The sequence below is a fragment of the Streptopelia decaocto genome (assembly GCF_964273445.1).
Source record: "Streptopelia decaocto genome assembly, contig: HAP1_SCAFFOLD_2196, whole genome shotgun sequence".
Taxonomy (NCBI): domain Eukaryota; kingdom Metazoa; phylum Chordata; class Aves; order Columbiformes; family Columbidae; genus Streptopelia; species Streptopelia decaocto.
Genome location: NW_028116246.1, coordinates 1,475 through 19,445, shown reverse-complemented (window position 1 = coordinate 19,445; position 17,971 = coordinate 1,475). Strand labels below are relative to the sequence as shown.

At 61.7% G+C, this 17,971-nt stretch overlaps 1 protein-coding gene across 1 annotated transcript; it reads left to right on the top strand.

Annotated features, from left to right (window-relative positions):
- Positions 1-418: 418 nt before the first annotated feature.
- On the top strand, positions 419-17,630 carry LOC309452296 (lysine-specific demethylase 5C-like; the record flags this gene model as incomplete). The annotated part of the gene is made up of 11 exons (XM_082076936.1): positions 419-577; positions 2,529-2,710; positions 3,997-4,159; positions 4,233-4,352; positions 6,112-6,306; positions 10,028-10,209; positions 11,672-11,796; positions 14,317-14,464; positions 16,346-16,442; positions 16,516-16,874; positions 17,492-17,630. Coding segments are annotated over 11 exons (1,869 nt in total), but the record flags the coding sequence as incomplete, so codon positions are not given.
- Between the last annotated feature and the right edge of the window lie 341 nt (positions 17,631-17,971).

Here is a 17,971-nt window from a genome sequence, read left to right as displayed (position 1 = left end):
AACATCTCAAAAACCCCCCAATATTCCCCCAATATTCCCCCAATACTCCCCCAATACCCCTCAAAACGCCCCCAATACCCCCCAAAATCCCCCAATACTCCCCTAATACCCCTCCAAATCCCCCAATACTCCCCCAATACCCCCCCAAATCCCCCAATACCCCTCAAAAACCCCCAATACCCCCCCCAAATCCCCCAATACTCCCCCAATACCCCTCAAAAATACCCCAATACCCCCCCCAAATCCCCCAATGCTCCCCCAATACCCCTCAAAACCCCCCAAAATCCCCCAATACTCCCCCAAAATCCCCCAAGACTCCCCCAATACCCCCCCAATTCCCTCCCAAAACCCCCCAATTCCCTCCCAAAATCCCTCAGTGCCCCCCTAACCCCCCTGCCCCCCCGTGTTTGGGGCGCAGATGGTGCCCCCCGAGCTGGTGGAGAAGGAGTTCTGGCGGCTGGTGAACAGCATCGAGGAGGACGTGACGGTGGAGTACGGCGCCGACATCCACTCCAAGGAGTTCGGCAGCGGCTTCCCCATCAGCGACGGCAAACGCCGCCTGTCCCCCGAGGAGGAGGTGACCCCCAAACCCCCGGAGCCCCCCCAAACCCCCCGGAGCCCCCCGAACCCCCACAGCCACAGGGAACCCCCCCCGAACCCTGCATGGCCACAGGGACCCACAAACTAAGCCCCATGGGGACACCCCAGGAGAGAGGGGACCCCAAACTGAGCCCCTTGGGGACACACCGGGAGAGGGGGGACCCCAAACTGAGCCCCATGGGGACAACCCGCCAACATGGGAACACCTGGGTGGGGGGACCCCCAAATTTTCCCCCCCCAGAGGGGATCCCCCAAACTGAGCCCCATATGGGGACACCTGGGAGGGGGACCCCAAAACTGACGCCGCCAGGGGGACTCTGAAACTGAGCCCCATGGGGACACCCCAGGAGAGGGGGGGACCCCAAACTGAGCCCCATGGGGACACCCCGGGAGAGGGGGGACCCCAAACTGAGCCCCATGGGGACAGCCCAGGAGAGAGGGGACCCCAAACCAAGCCCCATGGGGACACCCCGGGAGAGGGGGGACCCCAAACTGAGCCCCATGGGGACACTCCAGAGGAGGGGGGACCCCAAACTGAGCCCCATGGGGACACCCCGGGAGAGGGGGGACCCCAAACTGAGCCCCATGGGGACACCCCAGGCAAGAGGGGACCCCAAACTGAGCCCCATGGGGAAACCCCAGGAGAGAGGGGACCCCAAACTGAGCCCCATGGGGACACCCCAGAGAGGGGGGACCCCAAACTGAGCCCCATGGGGAACCCAGGACCCTAAACTGAGCCCCATGGGGACACCCCAGAGAGGGGGGACCCCAAACTGAGCCCCATGGGGACACTCCAGAGGAGGGGGGGGACCCCAAACTGAGCCCCATGGGGACATCCCAGGAGAGGGGGGGGACCCCAAACTGAGCCCCATGGGGATCCCCCAGGAAAGGGGACACCCTGGAGAGAGAGGACCCCAAACTGAGCCCCATGGGGAACCCAGGACCCCAAACTGAGCCCCATGGGGACAGCCCAAGAGAGAGGGGACCCCAAACTGAGCCCCATGGGGACACCATGAGAGAGAGGGGACCCTAAACTGAGCACCATGGGGACACCCCAGGAGAGGGGGGACCCCAAACTGAGCCCCTTGGGGACAACCTGGGAGAGGGGGGACCCCAAACTGAGCCCCATGGGGACACCCCGGGAGAGGGGGGACCCCAAACTGAGCCCCATGGGGACACTCCAGAGGAGGGGGGACCCCAAACTGAGCCCCATGGGGACACCATGAGAGAGAGGGGACCCTAAACTGAGCACCATGGGGACACCCCAGGAGAGAGAGGACCCCAAAGTGAGCCCCATGGGGACACCCCGGGAGAGGGGGGACCCCAAACTGAGCCCCATGGGGAACCCAGGACCCCAAACTGAGCCCCATGGGGACAGCCCAGGAAAGGGGACACCCCAGGAGAGAGGGGACCCCAAACTGAGCCCCATGGGGACACCCCAGGAGAGAGGGGACCCCAAACTGAGCCCCATGGGGACACCCCAGGAGAGAGAGGACCCCAAACTGAGCCCCATGGGGAACCCAGGACCCCAAACTGACCCCCATGGGGACACCCCAGGAGAGATGGGGACCCCAAAGTGAGCCCCATGGGGACACCCTGGGAGAGGGGGGACCCCAAACTGAGCCCCATGGGGAACACAGGACCCCAAACTGAGCCCCATGGGGACACCCCAGGAAAGGGGACACCCCAGGAGAGAGGGGACCCCAAACTGAGCCCCATGGGGACACCCCAGGCAAGAGGGGACCCCAAACTGAGCCCCATGGGGACACTCTGGGAGAGTGTGGACCCCAAAACGAGCCCCATGGGGAACCCAGGACCCCAAACTGAGCCCCATGGGGACCCCCCAGGAGAGAGGGGACCCCAAACTGAGCCCCATGGGGACACCCCAGAGAGGGGGGACCCCGAACCGAGCCCCCGTGTCCCCCCAGGAGTACGCGGGCAGCGGGTGGAACCTGAACGTGATGCCGGTGCTGCAGCAGTCGGTGCTGTGCCACATCAACGCCGACATCTCGGGGATGAAGGTGCCCTGGCTCTACGTGGGGATGGTGTTCTCCGCCTTCTGCTGGCACATCGAGGACCACTGGAGCTACTCCATCAACTACCTCCACTGGTGGGGGCACGAAACGGGGTTCGGGGGGGCCCCGAGTTCCCTGGGGCGACTTAGAGATGGGAGAAATGTGGTTTGGGGGGACCCTGAGCTCCTGTTGCAGCCTGGGGATGAGTTAGAGATGGAAATGGGGGGCAAAGGGTTTTGGGGGGCCCTGAGCTCCTGTTCCAGTCTAGAGACAAGTTAGAGATGGAAATAGGGGGCAAAGGGGGTTTTTGGGGGGCCCTGAGCTCCTGTTACAGCTTAGAGACAAGTTAGAGATGGGAAATGGGGGGCAAAGGGTTTGGGGGGGCCCTGAGCTCCTATTACAGCTTAGAGACAAATTAGGGATGGGAAATGGGGGGCAAAGGGTTTTGGGGGGGCCCTGAGTTTCTGTTCCAGTCTAGAGACAAGTTAGAGCTGGGAAAGGGGGTTTTGGGGGGGACTGAGCTCCTGTTACAGCTTAGAGACAAGTTAGAGATGGGAAATGGGGGGCAAAGGGTTTTGGGGGGGCCCTGAGCTCCTATTAGAGCTTAGAGACAAGTTAGAGATGGGAAATGGGGGGCAAAGGGGGTTTTTGGGGGGCCCTGAGCTCCTGTTACAGCTTAGAGACAAGTTAGAGATGGGAAATGGGGGGCAAAGGGTTTTGGGGGGGTCCTGGGCTCCTGTTCCAGCCTGGGGATGAGTTAGAGATGGGAAATGGGGCTAAAGGGGGTTTTTGGGGGGCCCTGAGCTCCTATTACAGCTTAGAGACAAATTAGAGATGGGAAATGGGGGGCAAAGGGGTTTGGGGGGGCCCTGAGCTCCTGTTCCAGCCTGGGGATGAGTTAGAAATGGAAATGGGGGGCAAAGGGTTTTGGGGGGGCCCTGAGCTCCTGTTGCAGCCTGGGGATGAGTTAGAGATGGGAAATGGGGGGCAAAGGGTTTTGGGGGGGCCCTGAGCTCCCGTTGCAGCCTGGGGATGAGTTAGAGATGGGAAATGGGGGGCAAAGGGTTTTGGGGGGGCCCTGAGCTCCTGTTGCAGCCTGGGGATGAGTTAGAGATGGAAATGGGGCTAAAGGGGGTTTTGGGGGGGCCCTGAGCTCCTATTACAGCTTAGAGACAAATTAGAGATGGGAAATGGGGGGCAAAGGGTTTTGGGGGGGCCTGAGCTCCTGTTCCAACCCAGAGACAAGTTAGAGCTGGGAAATGAGGCAAAAAATGGGGTTTTGGGGTGTCCCTGCCCCCTTCCCCCCCCATACAACCCCGAGACATGACGGGGGGTTACAGGAAGGCTTTGGGGTCCCCCTGACCCCCCATTTTTCCCCCAGGGGGGAGCCCAAAACCTGGTACGGGGTCCCCTCGTTCGCGGCCGAGCACCTGGAAGAGGTGATGAAGAAGCTGACGCCGGAGCTTTTCGAGAGCCAACCCGACCTGTTGCACCAACTCGTCACCCTCATGAACCCCAACACCCTCATGGCCCACGGGGTCCCCGTGAGTGTCCCCAGGGGTCCCCCAAAAATCCCCGCGCCCCCTTTTTCCCCTGTTTTCACCCCGTTTTCCGTAGGTCGTCCGCACCAACCAGTGCGCCGGCGAGTTCGTCATCACCTTCCCCCGCGCCTACCACAGCGGCTTCAACCAGGGCTACAACTTCGCCGAGGCCGTCAACTTCTGCACCGCCGACTGGGTGAGCGCCCCGAGAACACGGGGGGACCCCGAAACACGGCGTGACCTCCAAAATGTGGGGGTTTAGGGGCTTTCCGCGGAGTTTCGTGCGTTGAGTCGCTATTTTGCGCCCGTGGTTTAAACCAACGGTCGAGCTTTAGGCTTAGGGGGATCCCCCAAGTGTGGGGGAGTCTCTTAATTCTTGGTGTTCCCCACACCCCAAAAATCAAAGGGGAACCCCAAGAATAGAACGTGACCCCCAACATCTCCATAATTTGGGGGTTTGGGGATGTTTTGTGCGTCGAGCTGCAATTTTGTGCCTGTGGTTTAACCTGTGGGCCAAGATTTAGGCTTGGGGGGGATCCACCAAATTTAGGGGGGGTCCCTTAATTCTTAGTGCCCCCCAAAAACCACCTGGGGACCCCCAAGAATACAACGTGACCCCCAACATCTCCATAATTTGGGGGTTTGGGGAGTTTTGCGTGTCGAGCCGCGATTTTGCGCATGTGGTTTAAACTGCAGGCTGAGCTTTAGGCTTAGGGGGATCCCCCAAATTTAGGGGGGTCCCTTAATTCTTTGTGCCCCCCAAAACCACCTGGGGACCCCCAAGAATACAACGTGACCCCCAACATCTCCATAATTTGGGGGTTCAGGGAGTTTTGTGCGTCGAGCCGTGATTTGGCGCATGTGGTTTATACCGAGGGCTGAGCTTTAGGTTTGGGGGATCCCCTCATTCTTAGTGTTGCCCCCCCATAATCACAGGGGGAACCCCCAAAACCACAAGGGGAACCCCAAGAATACAACATGACCCCCCAAATACCCACAATTTGGGGGTTTGGGGATGTTTTGCACGTTGAGCCGTGATTTTGCTCATGTGGTTTAAACCGAGGGCTGAGCTTTAGGTTTAGGGGGATCCCCCAAATTTGGGGGGGTCCCCTAATTGTTGATGTCATGCCCCCCAAAGCACAAGGAGAACCCCAAGAATACATCATGACCCCCCAAATCTCCACATTTGGGGGATTGTTGGAGTTTCGCACATGGGGATCATGGAGGGACCCAGGAGTTCGGGGAGGGACCCAAATAGGGGACCCAGGAGTTCAGGGAGAATCCAGGAGTTTGCGGACCCAGGAGTTCGGGGATGGACCCAGGAGTGCCCCAGGGACCCAGAAGTTCAGGAGGGACGTGGGGATCATGGAGTGACCCAGGAGTTCGGGAGGGACCTAGGAGTTCAGGAGGGACCCCGGAGTTCGGGAGGGACATGGGGATCATGGAGGGACCCAGGAGTTCGGGGGGACCGAGGAGTCTGGGGCTGGACCCAGGAGTGCCCCAGGGACCGAGGAGTTCGGGGATGGACCCAGGAGTTCGGGGATGGACCCAGGAGGGACCCAGGAGTTCGGGGACGGACCCAGGAGGGACCCAGGAGTTCGGGGATGGACCCAGGAGGGCCCCAGGAGTTCGGGGATGGACCCAGGAGTGCCCCAGGGACCCAGGTGTTCGGGGATGGACCCAGGAGTGCCCCAGGAGTTCGGGGATGGACCCAGGAGGGACCCAGGAGTTCGGGGATGGACCCAGGAGGGACCCAGGAGTTTGGGGATGGACCCAGGAGGGACCCAGGAGTTCGGGGATGGACCCAGGAGGGACCCAGGAGTTCGGGGATGGACCCAGGAGTGCCCCAGGAGCCACTATTTGCGCACGCGCTTTAACCCGCCGGCCCAGCTTTAGGTTCAGGGGTATCCCCCCCATTTTGGGGGGGTGGTCCCTAAGCGTCCCCCCCCCCCCAGCTCCCCGCGGGGCGGCAGTGCATCGAGCACTACCGGCGGCTGCGCCGCTACTGCGTGTTCTCGCACGAGGAGCTGATCTGCAAGATGGCCGCGTGCCCCGAGAAGCTGGACCTCAACCTGGCGGCCGCCGTGCACAAGGAGATGTTCGTGCTGGTGCAGGAGGAGCGCAAGCTGCGCAAGGCGCTGCTGGAGAAGGTGAGCGATGCGGGGGGGGGCGCCCCGAAATGATGGGGGGGGTGTGGGAGGGGTTTGGGGGGGTTTGGGAGGGGTTTGGGGGGTGTAGCGGGGAGAAAATGGGGTTATTGGGGGGTGCTGCTGGAGAAGGTGAGTGATTGGGGGGGTGGAAGGGGTCTGGGGGGGTGTGGGAGGGGTCTGGGGGGGTGTGGGAGGGGTCTGGGGGGGTTTTGGGAGGGGTTTGGGGGGGTGTGGGAGGGGTCTGGGGGGGTGTGGGAGGGGTCTAGGGGGGTGTGGGAGGGGTTTGGGGGTGTTTTGGGAGGGGTTTGGGGGGGTGTAACAGGGAGAAAATGGGGTTATTGGGGGGCGCTGCTGGAGAAGGTGAGTGACTGGGGGGGGGGGGGAGGCACCCCGAAATGATGGGGGGGGTCTGGGGGGGTGTGGGAGGGGTTTGGGGGGGTTTTGGGAGGGGTCTGGGGGGGTGTAGCGGGAAGAAAATGGGGTTATTGGGGGGCGCTGCTGGAGAAGGTGAGTGATTGGGGGGGGGGGCGCCCCGAAATGATGGGGGGGGTCTGGGGGGGTGTGGGAGGGGTTTGGGGGGGTTTTGGGAGGGGTCTGGGGGGTGTAGCGGGAAGAAAATGGGGTTATTGGGGGGCGCTGCTGGAGAAGGTGAGACATTGGAGCCCTTTGGGGCCCTTTCGGAGCAATTTTGGGCCCTTTTGGGAGCCCTTTGGGGCCTTTAGGGCTATTTCAGGGACAATTTTGGGCCCTTCAGGGGCAATTTTGGGCCCTTCAGGAGCCCTCTAGGAGCCCTTTGGGGCCGTTTAGGAGCCCTTTGGGGCCTTTAGGAGCTCTTCAGACCCTCTAGGGAGCCCTTTGGGGCCTTTAGGGGGCCCTTTGGGACCTTTAGGGGGCCCTTTGGGACCTTTGGGGGTCCTTTAGGAGCCCTTTGGACCCTTTAGGAGCTCTTTGGGGCCCTTTAGGAGCTCTTTGAGGCCCTATAGGAGCTCTTTGGGGCCCTTTAGGAGCCCTTTGGTGCCCTTTAGGAGCCCTTTGGTGCCCTTTAGGAGCCCTTTGGGACCCTTAGGGAGCCCTTTGGGCCCCATTAGGAGCTCTTTGGGGCCCTTTAGGAGCTCTTTGGGGCCTTTAGGGCTATTTCGGGGACAATTTTTGGCTTTCAGAAGCGATTTTGGGCCCTTCAGGAGCTCGTTGGGGCCCTTTAGGAGCCCTTTGGGGCCTTTTAGGAGCTCTTTGTGTCCTTTAGGGCTATTTCAGGGACAATTTTGGGCCCTTTAGGAGCTCTTTGGGTCCTTTAGGAGCCCTTTGGGGCCCTCTAGGAGCTCTTTGGGCCCTTTAGGAGCCCTTTGGACCCTTTAGGAGCCCTTTGGGGCCTTTAGGAGCTCTTTGGGGCCCTTTAGGAGCCCTTTGGGAGCTCTTTGGGGCCCTCTAGGAGCCCTTTGGGCCCTTTAGGAGCCCTTTGGGGCCTTTAGGAGCTCTTTGGGGCCCTTTAGGAGCCCTTTGGAGCCTTTTGGGAGCTCTTTGGACCCTTTAGGAGCTCTTTGGGGCCCTTCAGGAGCTCTTTGGGGCCCTTTAGGAGCTCTTTGGGGCCCTTTAGGAGCTCTTTGGAGCTTTTAGGGAACTCTCTGGGTCCTTTAGGGCTGTTTCGGGGACAGTTTTGTGCCTTCAGGAGCGATTTTGGGGATGATTTTGGACCCTTTAGGAGGTCTTTGGGCCCTTTAGGAGCTCTTTGGGCCCTTTAGGAGCTCTTTGGGCCCTTTAGGAGCTCTTTGGGGCCTTTAGGAGCTCTTTGGGGCCTTTAGGAGCTCTTCAGACCCTCTAGGGAGCCCTTTGGGGCCTTTAGGGGGCCCTTTGGGACCTTTAGGGGGTCCTTTAGGAGCTCTTTGGGCCTTTTGGGAGCCCTTTGGGGCCCTTTATGAGCCCTTTGGAGCCTTTTGGGAGCTCTTTGGGGCCCTTTAGGACCCCTTTGGACCCTTTAGGAGCTCTTTGGACCCTTTAGGAGCTCTTTGGGGCCCTTTAGGAGCTCTTTTGGCCCCTTTATGAGCCCTTTGGGGCCTTTTGGGAGCCCTTTGGAGCCTTTTGGGGGCCCTCTAGGAGCTCTTTGGACCCTTTAGGAGCTCTTTGAGGCCCTATAGGAGCTCTTTGGGGCCCTTTAGGAGCCCTTTGGGTCCTTTAGGAGCTCTTTGGTGCCCTTTAGGAGCCCTTTGGTGCCCTTTAGGAGCCCTTTGGGACCCTTAGGGAGCCCTTTGGGCCCCATTAGGAGCTCTTTGGGGCCCTTTAGGAGCTCTTTGGGGCCTTTAGGGCTATTTCGGGGACAATTTTTGGCCTTCAGAAGCGATTTTGGGCCCTTCAGGAGCTCGTTGGGGCCCTTTAGGAGCCCTTTGGGGCCTTTTAGGAGCTCTTTGTGTCCTTTAGGGCTATTTCAGGGACAATTTTGGGCCCTTTAGGAGCTCTTTGGGTCCTTTAGGGCTATTTCAGGGGCAATTTGGGGCCCTTTAGGAGCCCTTTGGACCCTTTAGGAGCCCTTTGGGGCCCTCTAGGAGCTCTTTGGGCCCTTTAGGAGCCCTTTGGACCCTTTAGGAGCCCTTTGGGGCCTTTAGGAGCTCTTTGGGAGCTCTTTGGGGCCCTCTAGGAGCTCTTTGGGCCCTTTAGGAGCTATTTGGGGCCCTTTAGGAGCTCTTTGGGGCCTTTAGGAGCTCTTTGGGGCCCTTTATGAGCCCTTTGGAGCCTTTTGGGAGCCCTTTGGGCCCTTCAGGAGCTCTTTGGGGCCCTTCAGGAGCTCTTTGGGGCCCTTCAGGAGCTCTTTGGGGCCCTCTAGGAGCCCTTTGGGCCCTTCAGGAGCTCTTTGGGGCCCTATAGGAGCTCTTTGGGGCCCTTTAGGAGCTCTTTGAGGCCCTATAGGAGCTCTTTGGGGCCCTTTAAGAGCCCTTTGGAGCTTTTAGGGAGCTCTTTGGGTCCTTTAGGGCTGTTTCGGGGACAGTTTTGTGCCTTCAGGAGCGATTTTGGGGATGATTTTGGACCCTTTTGGGAGCTCTTTGGGCCCTTTAGGAGCCCTTTAGGAGCCCTTTGGACCCTTTAGGAGCCCTTTGGGGCCCTCTAGGAGCTCTTTGGGGCCCTCTAGGAGCCCTCTAGGAGCCCTTTGGACCCTTTAGGAGCTCTTTGGGCCCCTTTATGAGCCCTTTGGGGCCTTTTGGGAGCCCTTTGGGGCCTTTTGGGAGCCCTTTGGAGCCTTTTGGGGGCCCTCTAGGAGCTCTTTGGACCCTTTAGGAGCTCTTTGGGGCGCTCTAGGAGCTCTTTGGGGCCCTTTAGGAGCCCTTTGGACCCTTTCGGAGCTCTTTGGGGCCCTTTGGGAGCCCTTTGGGGCCCTTTAGGAACCCTTTGGGACCCTTAGGGAGCCCTTTGGGCCCCATTAGGAGCTCTTTGGACCCTTTAGGAGCTCTTTGGACCCTTTAGGAGCTCTTTGGGGCCCTTTAGGAGCCCTTTGGAGCGTTTAGGGAGCCCTTTGGGACCTTTAGGGAGCCCTTTGGGACCTTTAGGGGGCCCTTTAGGAGCTCTTTGGGGCCCTCTAGGAGCAATTTTTGGCCCTTTAGGAGCCCTTTGGTACCTTTAGGGAGCTCTTTGGGACCCTTTAGTAGCCCTTTAGTGCCTCCAGGCCTATTTTAGGTGGGATTTTCCCCCCTCCAGCGCCGCTCTGGCACCGATTCAGCCCCGTTTTCCCCCGCAGGGCATCACGGAGGCGGAGCGGGAGGCGTTCGAGCTGCTCCCCGACGACGAGCGGCAGTGCGACAAGTGCAAGACGACGTGCTTCCTGTCGGCGCTGGCCTGCTACGACTGCCCCCAGTGCCTCGTGTGCCTCTACCACATGGACGACCTCTGCAAGTGCCCCCGCAGCAAGCAGTACCTCAGGTGGGGGGGCACCGCCGTTTTGGGGGGGCTACGAGGTGTGGGGGGGGCGGGAGAGGGGGGCTGGGGGGCTCGTTGTGTCCCTGGGGGTGGTATGGGGACGGTTTGGGGTTGCTGGGGGGGACATGGGGACAGTATGGGGGGGCTGAGGGTCTCAGTGTGTCCCTGGGGAGGACATGGGGACAGTTGGGGGGGGCTGGGGGGCTCAGTTTGTACCTGGGGGAGGACATGGGGAGAGTTTGGGGGGGCTGGGGGGCTCAGTGTGTCCCTAGGGGGGACATGGGGACAGTTTGGGGGGGCTGGGGGTCTCAGTTTGTACCTGGAGGGGACATGGGGACAGTTGTGGGGGGACATGGGTCCAGTATGGGGGGGGCTGGGGATCTCAGTTTGTACCTGGGGGAGGACATGGGGACAGTTTAGGGGGGGACATGGGGGCCATTTGGGGGGCTGGGGGTCTCAGTTTGTACCTGGGGGGACATGGGGACAGTTTAGGGGGGGACATGGGGGCCATTTGGGGGGCTGGGGGTCTCAGTTTGTACCTGGGGGAGGACATGGGGACAGTTTGGGGGGGCTGGGGGTCTCAGTTTGTACCTGGGGGGGACATGGGGACAGCTGGGGGGGGACATGGGTCCAGTATGGGGGGGGCTCAGGGTCTCAGTTTGTACTTGGGGGGGACATGGGGACAGTTTGGGGGGGACATGGGGATAGTTTGTGGGGGCTGGGGGGCTCAGTTTGTACCTGGGGCAGGACATGGGTCCAGTATGGGGGGGCTGGGGTCTCAGTGTGTCTCTGGGGGGGTCATGGGTCTGTTTTGGGGGTGACATGGGTTCAGTTTGGGGATGCTGGGGGTCTCAGTGTGTCCCTAGGGAGGACATGGGGACAGTTTGGGGGGCTGGGGGTCTCAGTTTGTTCCTGGGGGAGGACATGGAGACAGTTTAGGGGGGGACATGGGGGCCATTTGGGGGGCTGGGGGTCTCAGTTTGTACCTGGGGGAGGACGTGGGGACAGTTTGGGGGGGGACATGGGGACTGTTTGGGTGGGCTGGGGGTCTCAGTTTGTACCTGGGGGGACGTGGGGACTGTTTGGGGGGGCTGGGGGTCTCAGTTTGTACCTGGGGGGGACATGGGTCCAGTTTGGGGGGGCTGGGGGGTCTCAGTGTGTCCCTGGGCATTCATGGGTCCAGTTTGGGGGTGCTGGGGGATCTTCTTATGCCCCTGGGGGTCATGGGTCCCAGTTGGGGACACTTGGTTTGCTTTTGGGGACAGAGCAGATTTTTGGGGTGCTTGGCACCTCTATGTTCCTTGGGAGGGGGTGGCAAAGGTGTGGGGGGTCTCATCCCCCCATCCCCTTCAGAGCAGCCACATCCCCAATTTTTAGGGCTCCTATTTCCCCCTTGGGTTTTGGGCCCCCCAAAATGCCATGGGGGGGGTGCTGACCCCTAAAGCCCCCCCAAACCCCCCCCCAGGTACCGCTACACCCTGGACGAGCTGCCCGCCATGCTGCACAAGCTGAAGGTTCGCGCCGAGTCCTTCGACACCTGGGCCAACAAAGTGCGGGTGGCGCTGGAGCTGGAGGACGGGCGCAAACGCAGTGAGTTCGGGGGCTTTTGGGGTCCCGGGGGGGGTTTTGGGGTCCTGGGGGTGGTTTTGGGGTCCCAGGGGTTCTTTTGGGGTCCCCAAGTGTCATTTTCGGGGAGCCTGGGGGGATATTTTGAATCCTCGGGGTGGTTTTGGGGTCCCCAAGGGTCGTTTTGATGGATCCTGGGGGGATATTTTGGGGTCCTGGGGGTGGTTTTGGGGTTCCAGGGGTTCTTTTGGGGTCCCCAAGTGTCATTTTCGGGGAGCCTGGGGGGATATTTTGAATCCTCGGGGTGGTTTTGGGGTCCCCAAGGGTCGTTTTGATGGATCCTGGGGGGATATTTTGGGGTCCTGGGGGTGGTTTTGGGGTCCCAGGGGTTCTTTTGGGGTCCCCAAGTGTCATTTTCGGGGAGCCTGGGGGGATATTTTGAATCCTCGGGGTGGTTTTGGGGTCCCCAAGGGTCGTTTTGAGGGGTCCTGGGGGGATATTTTGGGGTCCTGGGGTTCTTTTGGGGTCCCAAAGTGTCATTTTGGGGTATCCTGGGGGGATATTTTGAATCCTCGGGTGGTTTTGGGGTCCCAAGGGTCGTTTTGATGGATCCTGGGGGGATATTTTGGGGTCCTGGGGGTGGTTTTGGGGTCCCCAAGGGTCGTTTTGATGGATCCTGGGGGGATATTTTGGGGTCCTGGGGGTGGTTTTGGGGTCCTGGGGTTCTTTTGGGGTCCCCAAGTGTCATTTTGGGGGATCCTGAGGATATTTTGAATCCTCAGGGTGGTTTTGGGGTCCCCAAGGGTCGTTTTGATGGATCCTGGGGGGATATTTTGGGGTCCTGGGGGTGGTTTTGGGGTCCCAGGGGTTCTTTTAGGGTCCCCAAGTGTCCTTTTTGGGGATCCTGGGGGGATATTTTGAATCCTCGGGGTGGTTTTGGGGTCCCCAGGGGTTGTTTTGGGGGATCTTGGAGGATATTTTGGGGTCCTGGGGTTCTTTTGGGGTCCCCAAGTGTCATTTTGGGGGATCCTGGGGGGATATTTTGAATCCTCAGGGTGGTTTTGGGGTCCCAAGGGTCATTTTGATGGATCCTGGGGGGATATTTTGGGGTCCTGGGGGTGGTTTTGGGGTCCCCAAGGGTCGTTTTGATGGATCCTGGGGGGATATTTTGGGGTCCTGGGGGTGGTTTTGGGGTCCCAGGGGTTCTTTTGGGGTCCCCAAGTGTCATTTTCGGGGAGCCTGGGGGGATATTTTGAATCCTCAGGGTGGTTTTGGGGTCCCCAAGGGTTGTTTTGAGGGGTCCTGGGGGTGGTTTTGGGGTCCCAGGGGTTCTTTTGGGGTCCCCAAGTGTCATTTTCGGGGAGCCTGGGGGGATATTTTGAATCCTCGGGGTGGTTTTGGGGTCCCCAAGGGTCGTTTTGATGGATCCTGGGGGGATATTTTGGGGTCCCAGGGGGATATTTTGGGGTCCTGGGGGTGGTTTTGGGGTTCCAGGGGTTCTTTTGGGGTCCCCAAGTGTCCTTTTTGGGGATCCTGGGGGGATATTTTGAATCCTCGGGGTGGTTTTGGGGTCCCCAGGGGTTGTTTTGGGGGATCTTGGAGGATATTTTGGGGTCCTGGGGTTCTTTTGGGGTCCCCAAGTGTCATTTTGGGGGATCCTGGGGGGATATTTTGAATCCTCAGGGTGGTTTTGGGGTCCCAAGGGTCATTTTGATGGATCCTGGGGGGATATTTTGGGGTCCTGGGGGTGGTTTTGGGGTCCCCAAGGGTCGTTTTGATGGATCCTGGGGGGATATTTTGGGGTCCTGGGGGTGGTTTTGGGGTCCTGGGGTTCTTTTGGGGTCCCCAAGTGTCATTTTGGGGGATCCTGGGGATATTTTGAATCCTCAGGGTGGTTTTGGGGTCCCCAAGGGTCGTTTTGATGGATCCTGGGGGGATATTTTGGGGTCCTGGGGGTGGTTTTGGGGTCCCAGGGGTTCTTTTAGGGTCCCCAAGTGTCCTTTTTGGGGATCCTGGGGGGATATTTTGAATCCTCGGGGTGGTTTTGGGGTCCCCAGGGGTTGTTTTGGGGGATCTTGGATATTTTGGGGTCCTGGGGTTCTTTTGGGTTCTCTAAGGATCATTTTGGGGTCCTCAGGTGTCATTTGGGGGGATATTTTGGGGTCCCGGGGGTTCTTTTGGGATCCTTGGGATGGTTTTGGGGTCCCAAGGCTTGTTTTGGGGTCCCTAAGGGGTGTTTTGGGGCCTCCTGGGGGTTCTTTTGGGGTCCCTAAGGTTCATTTTGGGGCTCCGGGGGATTATTTTGGGTTCCGGGGGGGGGTGTTTTGGGCATTGGGGGGTTACTTTGTGTTCTAGGGGGGTTATTTTGGGGTTCACCCCCATCACCCCCATTTTTGCCCCCAAGCACTGGAGGAGCTGCATTCAGACATTGAGACTTTTGGGCCCCGGAGCTGTGTTTTTGGGGCCTGTGGGGTGTTTTTTTGGGGTCCGGGGGGGTCATTTTGCATCCCACCCCCCCCCTCACCCCCGTTGTGCCCCCCCCAGCGCTGGAGGAGCTGCGGGCGCTGGAGTCGGAGGCGCGGGAGCGCAAGTTCCCCGAGAACGAGCTGCTGCACCGGCTCAAGAGCTGCCTGGGCCAGGCCGAGCGCTGCGTGTCCGAGGCCCTGGGGCTCATCAGCTCCCAGGAGACCGGGTCAGTGGCCCTTCTGGCCCCTCCGGTGGCCCCGCTGGTCCCTCCGGTGGCCCCGCTGGCCCCCTTGGCCCCTCCTGTGGCCCCGCTGGCCCCTCTGGTGGCCCCTCTGTCCCCTCCTGTGGCCCCTCTGGCCCCTCCGGTGGCCCCGCTGGCCCCTCCGGTGGCCCCGCTGGCCCCCCTGTCCCCTCTTGTGGCCCCCCTGTCCCCTCTTGTGGCCCCCCTGTCCCCTCTTGTGGCCCCGCTGTCCCCTCCTGTCCCCTCCCGTGGCCCCGCTGGCCCCTCTTGTGGCCCCATTAGCCCCTCCCGTGGCCCCACTGGCCCCTCTTGTGGCCCCGCTGGCCCCCTTGGCCCCTCTTGTGGCCCCCTTGGCCCCTCTTGTGGCCCCTCTGTCCCCTCTTGTGGCCCTGCTGGCCCTTCTGTCCCCTCCTGTGGCCCCTCTGGTCCCTCTGTCCCCTCTTGTGGCCCCGCTGTCCCCTCTTGTGGCCCCGCTGGCCCTTCTGTCCCCTCTTGTGGCCCCGCTGGCCCCGCTGTCCCCTCCTGTGGCCCCGCTGGCCCCTCCGGTGGCCCCGCTGGCCCCCCTGTCCCCTCTTGTGGCCCCCCTGTCCCCTCTTGTGGCCCCGCTGGCCCCCCTGTCCCCTCTTGTGGCCCCGCTGTCCCCTCCTGTCCCCTCTTGTGGCCCCGCTGGCCCCTCTTGTGGCCCCGCTGGCCCCTCTTGTGGCCCCTCTGTCCCCTCTTGTGGCCCCCTTGGCCCCTCTTGTGGCCCCCTTGGCCCCTCTTGTGGCCCCCCTGTCCCCTCCGGTGGCCCCTCTGTCCCCTCCGGTGGCCCCCCTGTCCCCTCTGGCCCCTCCTCTGGCCCCTGTCGTGTCCCCAACCCGCCATCCCTGTCCCTGGTAGCTGCGCGGCCCCATCCTGGATCCTTCTTGTCCCCCGTGTCCCCATCATGTCCCCATCCCATTCTCCATGTCCCATCCTGTCCCCGTCCCGTCCCCCATGTCCCCATCGTGTCCCCGTCCCGTCCCCTGTGTCCCCATCCTGTCCCCATCCCGTCCCCATCCCGTCCCCCGTGTCCCCATCCTGTCCCCGTCCCATACCCCGTGTCCCCCGTTGTGTCCCCATCGTGTCCCCCTCCCATCCCTGTCCTGTCCCCCGTGTCCCCATCCCCTGTGGCCCCCATCTTGTCTGCCATATCCCCGTCCTGGCCACATGTCCCCCATGTCCCCATCTTGTCCCCCATGTCCCGTCCCCCACATCCTGTCCCCCACATCCATGTCCCATCCCCCTTGTCCCCATCCTGTCCCCCATGTCCCATCCCCCTTGTCCCCTCCCCCTTGTCCCCATCCTGTCCCCCACATCCATGTCCTGTCCCCCTTGTCCCCATCCTGTCCCCCTTGTCCCCATCCTGTCCCCCTTGTCCCATCCCTCGTGTCCCCATCCTGTCCCCCTTGTCCTTGTCCCATCCCTCGTGTCCCCATCCTGTCCCCCTTGTCCCATCCCTCGTGTCCCCATCCTGTCCCCCTTGTCCTTGTCCCCATCTTGTCCCCCATGTCCCCATCTTGTCCCCCATGTCCCCATCCTGTCCCCCATGCCCCATCCTCTGTGTCCCCCTCCTGTCCCCTATGTCTTTGTCCCACCCCTCCTGTCCCCATCCTGTCCCCCATGTCCCATCCCTCGTGTCCCCATCCTGTCCCCCATGTCCCCGTCCCATTCCTCGTGTCCCCATCCTGTCCCCCTTGTCCCACCCCTTGTGTCCCCATCCTGTCCCCCATGTCCGTGTCCCCATCCTGTCCCCCATGTCCCTGCAGCCACCCCCCCATCCCATCCCCGCCGTGTCCCCCACCCCGCCCGCATTGTCCCCCCTCGGTGACACCGCGCTGTCCCCAGGGTGCCGGCCCCCTCGCTGACGGTGGACGAGCTCCGCGCCTTCCTGGACCAGATGAACCAACTCCCCTGCGTCATGCACCAAATCGGGGACGTCCAGGTGAGCCGGGGGGGGGTCCCATCCCCCCAGGAGGGTGACACACGTGTCACCCACCCTGTCCCCCCCCCTCCAGGCCCTGCTGGAGCACGTCGAAGCGTTTCAAGCGGAAGCACGAGCCGCTTTGGACTCGACCCCCCCGGACCCCGGCGTCCTGCGCTCGCTGCTGGAGCGAGGGAGCCGCCTGGGCGTGGAGGTGCCGGAGAGCGGCCGTTTGGAGCGGCAGGTGGCCCAGAGCGCGTGGCTGGAGGAGGTGACGGCCACCCTGAGGTCCCCGCGCGCCCGCGTCCCCCTGCACGTCATGAGGGGCCTGATCCAGGCGGGCCGCACCGTGGCGCCCAGCCCCGAGGTGGAGGTGGCCATGGGCGAGCTGGGCGAGCTGCTCACCATCGCCCAGCGCTGGGAGGAGAAGGCGCAGATGTGTCTGGAGGCCAGGTCAGGGCCAGCCCCCGCGGTTTGGGGGGGGGGACACGGGGCTGGGGGTGTCCCCTGTGTTTATGGGGGGGGGGAAGGGGCTGGGGGCTGCACCTTGTATGTTAAGGGGGGGGAAAGGGGCTGCACCCCATGTTTCTAGAGGGGGTAAAGAGGCTGGGGGTGTCTCCTGTATTTATAGGGGGGTAAAAAGAGGCTGGGGGTGCCCCCCATATTTATAGGGGGGTATAAGGGGCTGGGGGTGCCCCCCATATCTTTTGGGTGGGGGGTAAAAGGGCTGCCCCCTGTATTTATAGGGGGAAATGGGGCTGGGGGTGTCCTCTGTGTTGATAGAAGGGGAAGGGGGCTGGGGGCTGCACCCTGTATTTATAGGGGGGGCTAAAAGGGTCAGGGGCTCCCCCCATGTCTCCAGGAGGGGCTTAATTAGTTGGGGGGGCTTAATTAGTTGGGGGGGGGGATTAAATTGGGGGGGAACTTGCCCCTGGCTTGGGGCAGTTCAGCCAAACTGGATCCCAAACTTTTAGGGGGGTCGGTCACCCCTGGATTTGGGGGTCAGGGTGCAGTGGGGGTGCAGAGCAGCCGGACGCCTGGGTCCTCACCTTTTTGCACCCCCCCCGCAGGCAAAAACACCCCCCGGCCACTTTAGCCGCCATCATCAAAGAGGCTGAAAACATCCCGGTGCTGCTCCCCAACATCCAGGCGCTCAAAGAGGCTCTGGCCAAAGCCCGCGCATGGATCGCCGACGTCGAGGAGATCCAGGTGCGCCCCCCCAAACCCCAAACACCCCCCCCGACACCTCAGACCCCACCAGGGCACCCCCAAACCCCCACAGGGACCCCAGACCCCTCCAACACCTCAGTGTCCCCCCAGGGACCCCAAATGCCCCCCCTGACACCTCAAATCCCACCAGGGCACCCCCAAACCCCCTGACACCTCAGTATCCCCCAGGGACCCCAATTGTCCCCTCAGGGACCCCAAACACCCCCCCCCCCCGACACCTCAGCCCCACCAGGGCACCCCCAAACCCCTCCAATACCTCAGTGTCCCCCCTGGGACCCCAAATGCCCCCACAGGGGACCCCAAACCCCCTGACACCTCAG